Source organism: Vipera ursinii, assembly GCF_947247035.1.
Source record: "Vipera ursinii genome assembly, chromosome: 1".
Lineage (NCBI taxonomy): Eukaryota > Metazoa > Chordata > Lepidosauria > Squamata > Viperidae > Vipera > Vipera ursinii.
In genome coordinates, this window is record NC_139512.1 from 172,487,017 (window position 1) to 172,505,447 (window position 18,431).

Consider the following 18,431-nt stretch of genomic DNA (forward strand, 5'->3'; position numbering starts at 1 on the left):
AATACTTAAGCAAGACTTTTTGTATTATAAGATATATTAATTCTGTGAGTATTTATTTTGAATAATTTAGTGGAAAACAATATTACCATGTACAGGTAAAACTCAAAAAATTAGAATAAATATCGTGCAAAAGTTCATTTATTTCAGCAATGCAACTTAAAAGGGGAAACTAATATATGAGATACTCATGCAAAGCAAGATAGTTCAAGCCGTGATTTATCATAATTGTGATGATTATGGCTTACAGCTCATGAAAACCCCCAAATCCACAATCTCAGAAAATTAGAATATTGTGAAAAGGTGCAATATTCTAGGTTCAAAGTGTCCCACTCTAATCAGCTAATTAAGCCATAACACCTGCAAAGGGTTCCTGAGCCTTTAAATGGTCTCTCAGTCTGGTTCAGTAGGAATCACAATCATGGGGAAGACTGCAGACCTGACAGTTGTGCAGAAAACCATCATTGACACCCTCCATAAGGAGGGAAAGCCTCAAAAGGTAATTGCAAAAGAAGTTGGATGTTCCCAAAGTGCTGTATCAAAGCACATTAATAGAAAGTTATGTGAAAGGGAAAAGTGTGGAAGAAAAAGGTGCACAAGCAGCAGGGATGACGGCAGCCTGGAGAGGATTGTCAGGAAAAGGCCATTCAAAAGTGTTGGGGACTTTCACAAGGAGTGGACTGAGGCTAGAACTGTAAAGCGGTCAGGTTTCTATCCCTAGGTTTTTACTTTTCATTTATGCTTTAGAATTGGTTATACTAGACTTCACAAAAGGACGATTTGTGTATGTTGCAGCAGAGGTCACCAACCGTTGGCAGACTGGAGGAAAAGGGAAGGGGAAGCATTTTACATGTGTGTGTGTGCACAGGTCCATGACCACATGCGCGCGCCACAAACAGCATTAGCGAGCTACTCACTAGATCTTTCCCATTCTTGAGTGGCGCAGTGCCTTGTTCTTGCGCTGCACAGCAGTGGCCCATTTCCACACCCCACGGCACGGCAGCATCCATTTTTGCATCTTGCAGCATGGCAGCAGCCCATTTTTGTGTCCCGCAGTGTGGCAGTGCCCTGTTTTCACACCTCGCAGTGCAGTGACAGCCCATTTTTGCACCCCGAGGCGCAGCGGTGGCCCGTTATGCCCTATGGCATGACGTCCTGTTTTTGTTCCCCGCACAAGTGAGGGTGTGCGTGTGCAGGTTGGGGAGCCCTCTGTTATAGGGAAAAGCAGGGTTGTCTAATTATTGTTATAATGAAGGATCCAAAATTTCAAACGTTAATGTACGTAATTGCTAGAATTATTGCACACTAATAAAGACTATTTTCAGGAAAAAGGCAATTACTTTAATATGTAGCATTTTGATGACCAAGCCATCAAAATCTCTGTTTTAAAACAATTTTTGGTGCTGCATAGATCATGGTATATCTAAAGCAGGGGTGTCAAACTCAATTTCATTGAGGGCTGCATCAGCATTGCGGGTGCCCTCAGGGGGCCGGGTGGGTGTGGCCTGGGTGGGTGTGGCCTACTGGGTGGGCGTGGCTAGAATGCATATGGCCTACTGGGTGGGCGTGGCCAGCTCTACATGGTTCGCATCAAGGGTGCCTATGGGGGCCTGAGCAGGAGTGGGACAGATCTGGGGGTCTCTGGCAGGAGGAGGGTCTCTGGGCCAGGGCCAAGGCAGTGGGGGCCGTTCCCTCACTGTTTCCAGGATGGCTTTGTGGGCCACATGAAACCACTTTGTGGGCCGGATCTGGCCCCCGGGCCTTGTGTTTGACATGTGTGATCTAAAGGATGTCTGTGCAACTACATGTGCAAATATCCCTAGACAGATCCCTAGAAGTCTTCATTCAGCTGGTATGTTGTTGAGCATTGAAGAATGTGACCAGAAAACGAGTTTACATTTCAGAGTCTTCTTAGCAATAGCACTTAGACTTATATACCACATCATAGTGCTTTACAGCACTCTCTAAGTCAGGGCTTTTCAACCTTTTCACCCATTGTACCACTTTTAGGATAAGGCAATATCCGAGTACCACCAGTCGCCCCACAAGGTGTCAAAAACTTGACCAAAAAAAGGAAAAAAATGATAAAGTACAAGTAGTCCTTGACTTACAACAATTTGCTTAGTTACTATTCGAAGTTACAACAGTACTGAAAAAGTGACTTATGACCATTTTTCACACTTATGACTGTTCAAGCATGCCCAGGGTCATGTGATTTACATTCGGATAATTGACAACCGATTCATACTTATGACATTCACAGTGTCCCTGGGTCATGTGATTAATGGCCGGGGGGCGTGGCATGGCCAGCTTATCACTCAGGTTGCCGGGGGCCTGTGGGGGGGGGAATCCGTGGGTCTCTGGTGGAGAGGGGTGGGTGCCTTCCTTCACTCCCTCTCCCTTTCTTCCTTTTCTTTCCTTCCTTCCCTCTTTATCTCTTCCTCCTTCTCTCCCTGCCTCTCATTGTCCTTCCTTCCCTCCCTCCCTCTCTTCCAAGCAACCTGCTAGTCCAAACTACAAATACTGCACCTCACAAAACCTGCCCATCTCCCATTTTCAAGCACGTACATTACGAACTGGCTACTTCTCCCAGTCATTTTTTCCCTACCAGAGCCCAGCGTTCCCGATCCTCTCTGTGTACATCGTTCTTCCCATAGCACTCCCCAGCACTGTTGAGAGATGCCCATTTCTGGCCGCATTGCTACTGTTATCAAGTTAATTTTCACCCGCCCGAAGGAAGAGAGCGATGCAGGCGAAGTAATCTTGTAATGCAAAACCGAGGGGGCTCCATCTTTTGCAAAGGGCAGCGCATGCGCTCCATGAGCAAAGGAGGAGAGCAGCCAAGCAGCCTACTAGTCCAAAGTACAAATACTGCTTCTTGGGATGGAGTGGGGTGGGCACGGAGAGGAAACCATGCAAGAACTTTTCCTCTTATTATTGCTGTTATTCTTCCAAGTTGCAAAGGAAAAGCAGAAACAAATACTGCTTCTTGGGATGGAGTGGGGTGGGGATGGAGAGGAAACGTCTGGAAATCATGCAAAAATGTTTATTATTGCTGTTATTCTTCCAAGTTGCAAAGGAAAAGCAGAAACAGCCCAGCCCTGTAGGTCAAGCTCGGCTCTCTTTCTCTCTCCTTTAAACGCAGTTCATTAGGAGCTCTGGTGCTTCCCACGCTTGCAGCGGGGAGACTGAAGGCTTTTCCACCGACCTGGGGCAACTTTGCAAAAAACAGCACAGAGAAGCACGGCTCAGCTGTACTTGCACACCCCGATTCTGCACTCCTGTCCCGCTCATTTACTTCCTTTCCACTCGCTTGTGGGGCGCTCGGAAGACGGAGGTGCCCGGAAGCCAGTGTGGGGCACTTGGAGACTGCCCACGCGGGGTGCATCGGAAACCACCCGTGCCAGCTCAGAACACTCAGAAGCCACCCGCGCAGGCCGCTTGGAGGCCACCCATGCCTGCTCAAAAACCAGTGCCGCTTGAAAGCCATCTGCACAGGGCGCTTGAATGCCGCCCGTGCAGGGTGCATCAGAAGCCACCCACGCCCACTCAAAGCCGGCGCTGCTCGGAAACCACCCGCACGGTGCGTTTGGAGGCCGCCAGCGCCCACTCAGAAGCCAGTGCTGCTCAGAAACCACCCGTGCGGGGTGCTTGGAGGCTGCCCATGCCAGATGCATCGGAAGCCACCCACACCTGCTCAGAGGCCGATGCCGCTCAGAAGCCACCCGTGCAGGGTGCTTGGAGGCTGCCCGCACCCCCTCAGAAGCTGGCGCTGCTCGGAAACTACCCATGCGGGGTTCTTGGAGGCCGCCTGCGCGGAGCGCTTCGAAGTCACCCGCACCCGCTCAGAGGCTGGCACCGCTCGGAAACCACCCATGCTGTTCGGCAGCATCGGGGCCACCCGCCAGGACTTCTAGCGTGGGATCCAGAGTCCCAGCCTCCCAGCTGATCAGCGGTGTTCTCCTATGGTCAGCGGCTCAAATCCAGAGTCTCAGCCTCCCAGCTGATCGGCGGAGCAATGAGTGGCTGGCAGGCTGGGTTGCTGTGCAGATTCCCCCCCCCAGTTGATTGTTGAGCCTGGGGCTTGACAGCCACTCGGGCTCTCCCGGGGATGGTGGGCTGAACGGGGCCGAATGGGGACTGGCCTCTCCCTCTCCGGGCTAGAGTGACACCCGCAGAGGTAGCCAAGGGCAAGCAGGGCAAGGCCGCTCCTGCTCGAAAGGCGATGCCGCATACCACCAGCCAGGTGCGTACCACTAGTGGTACGCGTACCACCGGTTAAAAAGCCCTGCTCTAAGTGGTTTACAGAGTCAGCACATTGCCCCCAACAAGCTGGGTCCTCATTTTACTGATCTCGGAAGGATGGAAAGCTGAGTCAACCTTGAGCTGGTCAGGATCAAACTCCTGGCAGTGAGCTGAATTAGCCTGCAATAATGCATTCTAACCATTGTGCCCCCACGGCTCATCTATTGGCTTAGTATCTATTGATGATCATAAGGTACATTTAACAAGTTCCAAAGCAATTCTAATGTTTTTATACTTAAATTTTTCCTTTCAAAATTGGCAACCTCAGGGCCATGGTATTTTTGAATATTCTATTTCAGGGCTTTTCAACCTGTGGTACACATACCACTAGTGGTACATGGGCACCTGATTGGTGGTACACGTAGGGTTGAACAGCACTGTAAAAAAAAAGTAAGTGTTTTTACTAACCTGCTTTCAGCTGCATTCTATTTTTTCGCTTCTCTGCCTCTGCCATGTGTTTGGTAAAAAAGAAAAAAAAAGTTCCATGAGACTTTCTAACTTCTCGCGAGATCTCGCGAGAAATTAGAAAGTCTCATGGAATTTTTTTTGTCCCACAAACATGCGACTGAGAAGCTTCTCCATTTGTGGGGGTGGTAAGGGGTACCTAATGAGAAGGAAGGACTCACTGGAGAAGAGCCTAATGCTGGGAAAGATTGAGGGCAAGAGAAGAAGGGGACGACAGAGAATGAGGTGGCTGGATGGAGTCACTGAAGCAGTAGGCGTGAGCCTAGATGGACTCCAGAAGATGGTAGAGGACAGGAAGGCCTGGAGGAACATTGTCCATAGGGTCGCGATGGGTCGGACATGACTTCGCAACTAACAACAACAAGGGGTACCAACAAGTGGAAACCTAATGCCTAGCCAGTGCCCAGTTTCAGTTGGCACAACCTGGCTAGGCTTCTTCCGTCCAGAAGTCTTTTGCGCTCGCTGAAAGAAGGGAGGGAGCCCCGCCTTTCCTCCCAAACGCTTGACCGGGGTTTCTGCGATCACCCCTCCATAGAAAGCAGGTGGTTCACACCTTGCTGGGCTCTACCATCCTGTTGCTTGGCCGCGGCAAGAAGTTGACAAAGTTTGTGAAGGACAGAGAGCTGAGCCCGAGTCTGGTGGGCATTTCCCAAAGGGTCCTGCAGCCTCCCACCTTCCCTTGCCCTGGGGGGGGTGGGAGTTCGTCCCTGTGGGGAGCGAGAGCCAAGGAAAAGAAGCGACGGCAGCATGCTGGAGAGGCTGGCCAGAAAAGACCGGCTATAGGAAGTCTGGACTAGTGGCCAGGCGAGAGAGCTTTGAGGCTGCGGGGTCACCCTTGGCCGGTGCCAGACTTGCCTGCGCTGAGCCGCACTGTGGCTGAGAGGTGGCGGGCGATGGAAGAGGAAGAGGAGTAAGCCTCAGCAGCTGCCAGCGGCAGCAGCAACAACAGCATCCCCGAGAGTTTCTCCAGGCTCTGGGCGGATGTCATGGGGATCTTGGTGAGCGGCTGCCCTATGGAGACGGGAAAGGTGATCTGGGTGGTGCACCAGGGGCTTTGGTATCCTCTTTTGAAAGGGGACTCTTGGGGACAAAATGGGCCAGCCCAAAGAGTCGCCTTGTTGGCGGAGGGGGTGTTGGATCGGGCACATTGGTGGGAAGGGGGTAAACATTTGTCCAGAAGCAGGACCTCTTCCTTTGCATGCCGATGCTGCTTCTTGGCTATCTAGAGCAACCCACCCAGGAGGGTGTCGGGCGGGTTAGGAAATCCTGGCAGTTTGTTTTGTTTTGGTTCCCGAAGCCCCCTTTCTTGTACTGCAATGGAAGGGGACAGTTTTGGGTGGGTTAAATGTATGGGCCGAAAGCGGCACTGATCCTGGCGCATCTGCTGAGCCCCAAAGAAGCACTTACCACCTGAAAAGCAGCACGGCAGGTCACACAGGCAGCCCTCGGCCACTCCTCTCTGCACCTCCAAATCGATCCCTGGGCCAGCATGCCTGGCTGAGGAATTCTGGGAGTTGAAGTCCAGAAGTCTGTATATCAATTTTGCCGCATGTCGAGAGGCATTACCTCACAAGAGACTCGACTCTGATCGTTGATTGGTTCACTGTCCCTTCAGTCCAAGTCCCTTGTCAAGCGACTTGTAATTGGGTGATGCCATTAAACTCTTGCGCTGAGCGGGAGGGCATGCCACCGTGGCTCTTGCTCTCTGATAGGCTGCGGGAGCCCCCGCGGAGGGGAGGGTTATTTTACGATGGCGGGTGAGAGAGAGACAGGAGGGGAGGTTATGGCGGGAGAGATGAAAATGCTTCCGAGTGGCCTCATCATGGCTGCCGCCTCCCGTTACGGGTTGTGTTTCTTTCAATCCTGGCCCGCAGCTCCAGTAAGCGGGCAGGTGAGCATGAGACAGTTCAGGGCATCTCCAGCTGCCCCCTTTCCTCTTGAGCCTCTTTCTGATAACGGAGGCTCAGGATGCCTAAGTGGCCTTATTGTTAGGAAGCAATGATGAGCTCATGTTGATTTCTTAACTGGAAATCCCCCATCAGAAAATATTTCTTATCATTAGGAGCATGTCTTCTTTTGACAGCTTGGGCTATACCGAGTATTAATTTTCCTCAATTTATGTCTGTAAAGTGATTTGAGGGGCGTGGTTGCTTGGATTATGATAGAAGTGTTAAAGTTAAGGTGGCATCAGGTTTCTTGGTAAAAATGGATTAGGAAGGAAGGAAACAATGAGAGGGAGGGAAGGAAGGAGGAAGGGGCAAAGAGGGAGGGAAGGAAGGAAGGAAGGGACAATGGGAGAGAGGGAAGGAGAGATAGAGGGAGAGAGAAAGGGAAAGAAAAGAGAAGGAGAGAAAAAGGGAGGGAGAAATGGAGAGAGAAATAGAGAGGGATAGAAAGGGAGAGAGAAATAGGGAGGGAGAGAAAGAGATAGGGAGAGAGAAAGAAGGAGAGAGAGGGAGGGAGAGAGAGAGGGAGAGAAAGAGATTAAATTAGTAACATGGTTGTTAAGTGAATCTGGTTTCCCCACTAATTTTGCTTGTCAGAAGGTTGCAAACGGCAATCACATGACCCTGGAACAATGTGACATCATAAATATGAATCGGTTGCCAAGCATCCAAACGGTCATAAGTGTGAAAAATGGTCATAAGTCACTTTTTTCAGTGCTGTTGTAACTTCGAACAGTCACTAAGCGAACTGTTGTAAGTCGAGGACTACCTGTACTTTATCATTTCCCCCCCCCTTTTTTTGGGGGGGGTGTCAAGTTTTTGACACGGATATTGCCTTATCCTAAAAGTGGTACAATGGGTGAAAAGGTTGAAAAGCCCTGTTCTATTTCATTAGTTAATTCAGAGTCATCTCTTCCACAAACATTGCTCTCCCTTTGGCCTTGTTTAATCTTTGTGTTGCAATAGGTGACTTTCAGGTAATAGACTTGCCCTGGGATGGGACAGAAGCGATTGTAAGGAAAGGAATCTGCCCTATTCTTTTACAGTTATATCTTCCTTCTTTGCTGAGAATAACTTGTGCAGAATTCCTGATATCTGATCTTCTGCTGTAAGATAAGGCAGACCAGAGTGATGCTACTAGCTTGATATTTATCTTCTACCGTATTCAGAAATAGCTTTTACCTCAGTCACAGGGTGACTCCTGGAAGGGAGAAGCTTGAGCAGTGATCTAATTCAGTCCGTTGACATTAAACAACCCTGACAGAATTGTTCTTAATCCATTTTAATCCGTTTGCTTTTAGCCTAAATAAATACACATCAACAAAAACTTCCTCCTTCTGCTTAAAACTTTCAGAATTCATGCTAAGTCTAGTGGAGGAAGGATGGAACTTCTCATCTCTCCATCAGTCAATTTGGTATTTTCTCTATGACTATCTCAGAAAAGTAGAGGAGAGAAAACTTTCTTTTTTGCCAAGCCACTTGATGAAAATTACTGCTGTGTTTTCAATCTATTTTTAAAAGCCAGAAGTTTACATTTTTCTGTAGCCCATACATAAGACCTTCTTGTCTTTCCCAACTATGATGCAACCCAGGCTACTTTCTTTCATGTAATTTTGTAAAATTACTTGCACGACTAATTTACATGTGGCATATAATTTAGATTGTCCTGAGATGTCAGGCTTTTTTTAGGCCACCAGAAGGAACGAGAAGCTAACATTTATGACCTTTGAAATGTTATACTTATGCATATACCTGGCTTAGATTTATTTTAGAGCCTCTCATTGGATTTTTTTTAACATTTGTGGCATTGGACTCATTCTATTCTGCAGATAGTTAGACCCGGTTTTATTTAGCATGATGAGCACTTGTGCGACTGCAAGAGACTTAAGTCCGTAATTTTGCATCCTACTCAGATAAACCTAGAGATTTGCTCTGTGATCTGCACCTTTTGTATATTCCCCTATTCCTATTACAGTCACTCTGTAATTGACAGAAGAGATAGCCTTGAGGAAGAGGAGCGCAGCCACAATCAAGACAACAATCAGATAAAAGAAATCTGATTCTGGAATAGAAATATAAATTTGAAAAGGCATCTCAGACATGATCTATTTCTTATGAAGATAAACGGAAGAAGTGGGGGAAGTGCATTCAGACTTACAAGATTCTGTTACTCTTAACAAAATAAAAGTAGTATTAACTTGCATGTGTTTGTTTTCCACGTTTGGTCTATGTTGGAGGGCTGACATATCTCCATTTCTTGGCAGTTTTTGCAAATAGAAAGAACACTATGTATATAATATACATACACATATACATACCTACCTCTACATATACACTCTTGGGTCGTAAGAAAAGATGGATTGATTTGTGATTATGACGTAAAATGAGCTATTGTTGGTTAAGCGAATTGTCTTTTTTTTTATATGCAAAATTCTTCGATAAGTGCAATTCTAGAAGGCATTTTTAAAATTTCAAGTTTATGTGTGGCTGTGAAAAAGTCCCTCGATATCGGCAAAATTTTATCATGCAGGATCACCGTGCAGCTTTAGCACTAGATGAAGGGTTGAATAAAAAGTAGTAATTATTTTATTATGATTCAAATCCTCTTGCTGCTTATGGCTTAGTTTCGCAGGTCATTCTTCTAGCCATTCCCAAGACAAAAAAAACCCTGACCTGAAAAAACTACTATAAATTCAGGGGCGAGGGAGTTGTGAGGAAGAAACCAGCACCAGTTCTGGCAATTTTATGAGCAGCCTGCTCTCTTACAGCTTTACAAGATCCATTGTAAATCATCAGTTTAAAATTTACCTCAGCTTCTTTGCTTGAACAAATGTCAGCTTTTATAGCTTACATTGCCAGAGCAGGACATCCATGAGGTTAATGGGCCCTAATTTTAAATATACAAAAATAGAACAAAATCAATGACCTGCAATTTGTAATTACGTTTGAAAAAGACATTTTGTTCAAAATACTCAAGATGGGCGTGTTTCTTAATGTGTTCATATATTAAAAACAGATTATAGGGTTTTTTTAATAATGGTACTCTTGGATGTCTTAAGGCAGTCTTCTAATGAATGGACATTTTAATAAGAAAAATGAGCTCTTTGGAAAATGTTTTTCACCCCAAAGACATTTAATTAAGTAAAACAAAATTTTTCTCTCTTATTTCATTTTTTTCTAATTTGAACATAAGTATATATGACACTAAAGAAATTGGTGGCTAGCTAATATACAGAAATTTGAAAACATTATTTTGCCATACGTAAATAGGAATTTGAATGTACTTTTCCAATTTGATTATACTTTCCATTTGCTTTTTGACAGTGGCCAAGAAATTGTATAGGCATAGCGATAACTCTTTGATATACAAATAAATCTTTTAAAATGTAGTTATAGGTAAGATTACTTTTTGATTAAAGTTTCGTGGTCTGTTTCTTATATGTAGCTTACATAGGTGCTTACATGTTTATTCTAAAAAGTATTTTTAAAATTAATAACTATACTTCCTATCACTTTAAACTACATTTGTTGCTGCAGGTAATTCAGCAACACCCCCAAAGAAATTAACAGGTGGAGCTTTCCTTTTTCTTTCCTTGCAGAAAACGGAAATGAAGGTTCATAGGCACACACAATTTTGTCTCATTTGTTTGCTGACATTTGTCTTCCATCAATGTCACCATTGCCATGAAGGTGAACATAGCCACAATGACTGCCAAATCTCGGAGAACGAAAGGACCGAGCCTGAACCAAGTAAGGAAGCTGAAGTTAAACAGAAATACTACATTGAAAAACTCTTTAATCGTTATGGTGAGAATGGAAAATTGTCGTTTTGTGGCCTGGAGAAATTGATGACGAGCCTTGGCCTTGGAGAAATTAAAATAGTAGAAATAAATCATGAGGACATTGGCCACGATTATGTTTCTTACTTAGATGTACTAGATACACAAGAAGGAAAGCATTCTCATTCCCACAACCATCCTCATTCCCATAATCGCACAAGCTCAGAAAATCAGACTGCGAACGAAGGGTCTAGCAAAAGGAGCCAGAAGTGTGATCCAGTGACAGAAGTTACAGAACCATCTTTGAAGCCTGATGGTAGACATGCTCATGATTCTAATAATCACAGACACCACAAGCATCATCACCGCCGCCATGCACATCGCCACATGGACCATAACAATACTCATCAGTCTCATAATGATTCCATTGACACCAGTGATCACGGGGAACCAAGTCATGAGCCTTCCACGGAGACCAATACTACTCAGGAACAGCCTGAAAGAAAACTACGTAAGCACCCTAAGAAATGGCGGAAAATGAAGAACAGGGAAGTTTCAAGAGTTACAACACAAGATTTTACTCTCAATCATGACTCAAATGAGCAATATGAACATAATCATGTCCACAAACATGACCACGTGCACGATGTGTCTTTCTCACATGCACGTTTTCATGAACACAATAATGATCATTCAGCTACTCATGGACATCAAGACCCAAACCCTGCGAGCGGGGATGGGTATCGACATACCAGCAAGCGAGAGGCACCTGATAAACAAATCAGCGTGGGGAAGCATACTAATCACAAGAACCATAATGAAGATGAGCATTCTTCTGAAGAGGTCTGTATAAGCCCAAAAAGAACATTACGAATCTTTAAGAAAAAGTAGCCTTCCCCACCTTTTTGCCCATCAGAGCCAGCTGTTGTGCTGACTTTACAAATTTTAAAAGTCGCTATTCTATATAACTGTGTGTAGCTAAGGAAGAACTAGAGCAGAGGTCCCCAACCTTTTGGGCACCGGGGACCGGTTCCGTGGAGAAAGGTTTTTCCGCGGGCCGGAGGGTGCATGGTTTTGTATGTTGCCTGCATCCAATGGATGGGGCTTTGCTTGTTTGTGCAGACCGTTTGCTGGCATGCCACAGCCTGGTACCGGTCCATGGACCAGGGGTTGGGGACCCCTGAACTAGAGAGTCAGTTTGGGGTAGGAGTAAAGGTATCAAACTAGAAAGCGGGAGACGAAGTTGTAGCCCTGCCTTCGGCACAAAGCCAGTTGGGTGACCTTGGGCCACCCAACTTTCTCTCAGTCCTAGGAAGCAGGCAAAGACAAACAACTTCTGAAAAACCTTGCCAAGAAAACTGCAAGGACTTGTCCAGTCAGTCTCCAAGAATTGGACATAATTGAATAAAAGGGGGGGAGAGGAAACTATACAAGGGTTTATATAGCTAAGGACTTATAGATAGATACTTGTTTTATTGGGCATTGTTGAACATGACTAATATTTAATAAAGCAGGAAAAATGGTTATTTGTGTAGCTATTTAGGTTATCTCAAGATAAAGGTATTTTTTATTTGTTTATAGGACCAACAGATTTTTGTAATTTCTTCCTCGATGACCTGATTAATTTCTTAATCTTGCATGCTGTTTAAAACATGCAAGGCAAATATTTAATCATCCTTGGCTGGTTAAAATGAAATGTCATTTCAGTCAGCTAATGATGAAATACTGTTTACCATTCCCAGGAAGGATTTTAATATGGATAAACATTTCTTGGAATTTAGGTTTAATCTTTTAAAATTCTCAGTAGATGTAATGAACAAATTCTCCCTATTTCCCCTCCAGAAAACAAACCATAGATAGTTTACTCAACATTTCATATTCCCAGGTCCTTCAATATGTGATGGTTCGGGGGCTAGGTAGCAATTCAAATGACAGAAGAGACCATGTAATTTTACGAGACTTAAGTAGTTAAGTAAGTCTTGTAACGGTAGGACCTGCTTAATTGTTTTCTTCCTAATTTGTTTGCAGTGCTTAAATGTCACACAGCTGCTAAGCCATTATGGCCTTCACCCCAGTTCTCCAATTTCTCCCAGCTTATTTACTTATCTGTGCCCTGCATTGCTGTACCAGATTGATAAGCGACTTTGTATTGAACATTATGAAGACCTGCATCTCGACGACTTGAACAAAGGAAACAATGTGTCTCTCGGGAATGTGGAGAAAACTGGTGCTTCAGGTGAGGAAGAAAGTAGACTGAAAGATTTGTGGATTTTCAGATTAGCTAATGTAATTTCATTGGATATAAATAGCCTCACAAGAATCTCCTTAACTTGGTCAGGCCAGTTCAAGTAATAGAAGCAGCCTACTTGGTTGTTTGTTTGGGAAATCCACTTAAGTTCCTAGAGTCATCCTTCTTCACATATTGTATCCACTGTTGAATCCCGTTTTCTTGCTTATATTGATCTTCAAGGCAATGGGGCAGTATTAATTCCCTGTCTGATTTTTTTTTTAGACTTCCAGTTGGATAACATGAGCAGTCCAAATTGTGACAGCTCCTAGAACACCCATTGTTGCCTATTTGCAGAGTCATTCGGAGTATTCCCTATTATAAATAAGTACAATTATAGTACAGCCTTTTGTACAGAAGCAACCATACCTCAAAACCCGAGGCCTTATTTATTAATCTCTGGCTAAGGTGCAGACATGGAATTCCTATATTTAAATGTCTGCTTAAGGCAACCACTTGGGGATGGCCTGTGGCTTTGTTATACAAATAAGATTTTCATGTTTATTTTGTTTTGTATGGACCTGGTAAAAATCACTTATGATGAACCCATGTAGCACACACACTATTGAAGAATGAAGAGTAATTTTGTGGACATCACCTCTTAGTTGATGCCCAGGCAGATATTTTTGTTGGGACTGAAGGCTCCATTCTCCATTTTATATTCCATTTAAAAAAAAATCTAACTGAAGACATTTAAATGGAAATCTGACATGCTACAAAGTGAAACTTCATATTTCTACTTTATTTTTGTGTCCAATAATGCTTTGAGCCCCATTTTGTATCCCCAAAGCATTCCTAAAAGATAATTGATCAGGAGTTGCAGTCAAATGCTGTATTTGAAAATCTGTTAAACTGGTCTAGGAAAGAAAAAAAAAGGAAGATAGAAATAAACAGAGTTGAGAATGAATGTCCTGGGAGATTAGATTGGATGGCAGAGAACAGCCTCTACTTTCATTTAAAGGCCTGGTTTCTGATTGGCCACGTGCATATCATATTCTCAACATTGCAAATATGCCCACTGCCTCAAAATGCTAAAAGCTTTATGTGCTACAAGGGCAATTAGTCTTAAGAAAAATTTAAAAATGGACAAGGTTGGTTGCACGCATGTTGTTTAGGAGAAAGCTCTCCTTAAAGGTAATCCCATTATTTCAACCCTATAGAATAAGAAAGGTTCAAAGGAAAGGTGATACCATCTACCCGGTTATGGCCATTGAAACCTGGCCATAGAAGCCAAGAGCAAAGTTGTAAAAACTGCAGTCTGGCTTGTCCATTGTATTCTGAAAACGACCTGAACCATGAACATTTTTGACACCCTAGGAAGATACAGGATATAATGACACCGGAGGTGCTATTTATGTGCAGTGGATGCTTGAAATTGATGGATAAGTTGCTTGATATTGTTTTTTTTTTAAAAAAAGGCATTTTATATGTGGACTTTTCTCCGCATAGATATTCATAAATTCCCATGAAACTGTCAAATGATGAATAATAACATTTTGTTTTAAAGCTGGCACAAATGTTGCAGCTGTAGAAAAAGCTTGGAGAGGATTGCTCTTCCTTGGATTGTTAATAATGAGTGTTGATTAGTTTTGCAGATGCTTATTAGCATTCTCAGAAATAAAACACCAAATGAGTATGTGTGGATATATATTAATAATTGTCAGAAAAAATGATCTGGTAATTATTTTTAATGACTGCAACATCATTATGAAAATGTAACGTTGTATATAAATCTCTTGTAGTGATGCATCAGCTCCACTCTTGCTAACTTTATTCAAAGATTCATAACACTAAATAATCTTTACACTGAATTTGTTAGCAAATAATTCTTTTCTCCGGGTAGTCTTGTTTTAATCAGATTTGACCCTAGAATTTATAGAAAGGTTGCTAAGCACTTTGTGTCAATTTTAATGTCAAATTTGACTTTGTGTATGCTTAAAAAAAATACCAAGAAAACCTGTTAGCTTGTATGTGTCTTTAAACCAGGCTAATTAGAAAGTTTCCATTGATAACTGCTTCTTTTTTGAAAGAAGCATTTTTTTAATTAGGTGATGAAAAACCGATAATCTCAAAAGACCTGCAACACCATAAGATACCTAATTTGGTGGGAGGGGGAACAAGAGGCAGTTTATTTAAAGGTAGCTAGTGTTTCTGAGCACAAATAAAATTATCTTCAGTTTATATGAGTGGCACTTGTCCATTCTAATCAAGAACCTGTCTGGTTTCTCTTCTGGACGTAGAAGATGATCTTTGATACAAAGAGTTCTCCAGTTTCCTAATTATTGCTTTAACAATTGTTCCGTTTTGCTAGTTGAAAAACAAAATTACAGGTAAGGCTCTGGTAATCTGATGCCCTTGAAGCACGTTGTTCTTTCAGACCCAACATTTCCTGCCAGCGTCATCATTGGTCTTACTGGTGAGGAATGATGGCAGCTATTAGTCAAGATATCTGAAAGCCTTCAAGTTGGAAAATCTGCACTCAGGCAGTGCTTCAATATCCCTTCTGTTCTCATTTGCAGAGGTGTCACATCAGTTTTTCCTGATACTAATTTTTTTTCCACCCTTCGTTATTGTTCCTGCTTCATCTCCCTCCTCTTTCCATTGGTCCCTGTGTTTACATCTTTCTTATCTTCCTCCTCTCCATTTTTACTCCATCATTCCTTTGCAAACACTTTGTTTTTCCCACTACATATCTTGCGAAAATAAATATAAACTTGCTACATATAAATAGCTTTGATTCAAAAGGTGCTTTATAAGACTGTATTTACATTCTACACTTAATGTTTGTGTTACCGTTGAACCAAAACTGCAGAATTGGCCTTAGGGGATTTAGTTAAATCAAGATGCTGTATTCATGAACTTGACAATTCAATCCTTAAAAGACTGGGCCACTGTTTCCCAGATTTTCTAGGAGAAAAAGGTCAGAGGAGGAAGAAGTAGAACTTTTACACTTCAGATATATTAAATACGTTCTGTTCTCCCGCTGTTCAGCTTTTGTGAGACGACTTTCTTTTTTCAGCACAAGAAAGCCATTTTCAAAGCAGTCAAACAAAAGTGGCTGGGTGACTTTAGGTCAATCGCTTTCTCTCATTCCAGCCTACCTCACAGAGTTGTTGTGAGGAAAATAAGAGGAGAATTAAGTATGTTTACCACTTTGAGTTACTTATAAAGTAATACAGGTCGGATTTTTCTTTTTTAAAAAATCAAATAAATATATAGACTGGTGCCTAAACTTAAGACTTCAACTGCCCATGAGATGGCATCAAATGACATGGCTAAGTCTTTTATGTATTTTCGATAACAATGTAGGATCCGGCGTATTTATTCATTCTCCAAAGTGAGTGGAAGAACAGTGAAGCATGTAATATTTGGCGGAAGCCCCATATGATCCATGCCTGCTTCGTAAATAATTCTGTGAGATCTGTCTTCCACTTGGCTTTCTCCTCCTTTCCTTCCTCCAGCAACAACGCTTGTATTGCATTCTGTTTTGACAATTGCATTTTATTTTGATGAATTTCATACACGTATTTGCACTTTTTCTGGAGAGAGCTAACTTATAAGGAAAGGGTATTCTGCAGAGCAACAGGGTTGCGTTGCCATTAATACAAGAGGCATATTTGTTACGTAGGAGACATTCACACATTTGACAACACGGATTATACTTTTGCCTCACTAGAAGGCATCTTGTATGTGTCTTTACTTGGAAATTCCTATACAGTACTAGAAACCCCCAAATCCTTAGGAGGTCAGTAAGTGAAAACAGTGAAAATAACATAGATTCGCTAGTCCATGATCCATGTTGTTTACAGTATTGAAATGCACTCCGATGAACCCATTTAGATGAAATGTAATTTATTCACTGTTATAATAAAATTATAATTTAATCTAATTGACTATATGTTTATCAAAAAAAAATTGTCACATGGCCCGCATTTGTTAGAAAAGTGCATAATACCATATTTTCCGGCGTATAAGACGACTGGGCGTATAAGACGACCCCTTACATTTCCTGTTAAATTATAGGGTTTGGGCTATACTCGCCGTATAAGACTACCCCTCTTCCAACGCACACCAAATAAAAATTAAAAAACATCAGATTTGATTTTAATATGGTAATTTTAATTCAAATGCTTATGACATGCAGGTACTTAGTAGGAAAACTGTCACTTATAAACATAAGGCTGTTTGTCATCAAACATGTAAACATAAAACAGTGCAAGTGGATTAAACTTTTCCTAATTCACTCTAAAGCTTTCCCAAATGGGAGATCTGCTCCAGATTTTCCAGAAAGCCCGCCCAGTTCCTGAGTCAAATGTGTCCTTAGAGCTAAGCAGCTGCTCTGGCTGCTGCATTCCCCACCTGCCTTTCAAGTTGGGATAGACTGCAGCTGCTCTTCAACTTTAGAAGGAAAGACGCCCAGACCCCAGCCTGTAAAAAATCACAGACTGCAGCTTCTTCTCCAATTGGTCCTGCTTTCCCTGCGCAGACCTAATGGGAGATCCGCTCCAGGTTTTCCAGCCAACCCTGTCCCTAAAGTTTCAGCACCCGGCGTATAAGATGACCCCTGAGTTTTGAGAAGATTTTCATGGGTTAAAAAGTCATCTTATATGCCAGAAAATACGGTAAGCCATAATGTTATTTTATATTATTATAATGGTATTTTATTCCAATAGACAATGCAACAGTTACATTTTAGCTGAGCAGGTTTCCTTTTGAATAATGTTTTCTTTTCATATTGGGTTTATAATTTATTGACTTATTGTGAATTATTTTCTAATTCGTATTTTCCCTTCTTTTCGCAGCCTGGATCTGTGGCATCATTTCTATCACAGTTATTAGCTTGTTGTCTTTGCTAGGCGTGATTTTGATTCCTATAATCAATCAGGGATGCTTCAAATTCCTCCTCACCTTCCTGGTTGCTCTTGCTGTAGGAACCATGAGCGGAGATGCACTACTTCATCTGCTACCACATGTACGTTCAGTCTAGTGCTTATTGCTTCGCTTACTTGTGAAGTATCTGTTTCAAGCAGGGGTGGATAGATAGACTGAAAATAATGCCTGTTGAGTGGAAGTCAGGTTTTGTGTATCTCGCTTATTTTTGAAAAGTTGGAAAGATGTGAACAAAAGGCCTCGCTAGGAGTTACATCTATTCCACAAATAGGGGGTATAGGCCAGTCAGCGAGAATCCAATTCTGAGCCTCCTAACTTTGGAAAAAGTTAGGCAGAGTTGAACTAACAAGCAACTGAATGAATAATTCTGTCTTGCTGCCTCAAAATCTTGCAAGTGAATCTGTTAAGAAATAAATCCTTAAGGCTTCACAATAGAGAGTGCACTTGTTGCAATCACAAAATCATTTCTCCAAGATATTATTTGGAATCGGCATATATTCTTGACAGTTCAAGAACGAGCTCATAAGCAAATGCAAAATATTTTACGGATACACACACACACACACACACACACACGTGTGTGTGTGTGTGTGTGTGTGTATCCGTAAACTATTTTGCATTTGCTTATGAGCTTGTTCTTGAACTGTCAGGAACCATCTAACGTTACCATGGCTGAGAACAGAATATTAGACCAATTTGATCTTTGTCATGCTTGCTTTTAAGGATAAGAATGACACTCGGTATCACTATTCTGTAGCTGAG

The 18,431-nt window shown here is 42.8% G+C and overlaps 1 protein-coding gene across 1 annotated transcript in view; it reads left to right on the top strand.

Annotated features, from left to right (window-relative positions):
• Positions 1–18,431, top strand: part of SLC39A10 (solute carrier family 39 member 10) — a 38,283-nt gene that overhangs the window by 10,552 nt on the left and 9,300 nt on the right. The window contains exons 2-4 of the mRNA XM_083366544.1: positions 10,313–11,335; positions 12,521–12,728; positions 17,582–17,751. Coding sequence (XP_083222670.1) covers positions 10,322–11,335; positions 12,521–12,728; positions 17,582–17,751 — 1,392 coding nt within the window. The 5' untranslated portion in view covers positions 10,313–10,321. The remainder of the gene's footprint in view (positions 1–10,312; positions 11,336–12,520; positions 12,729–17,581; positions 17,752–18,431) is intronic.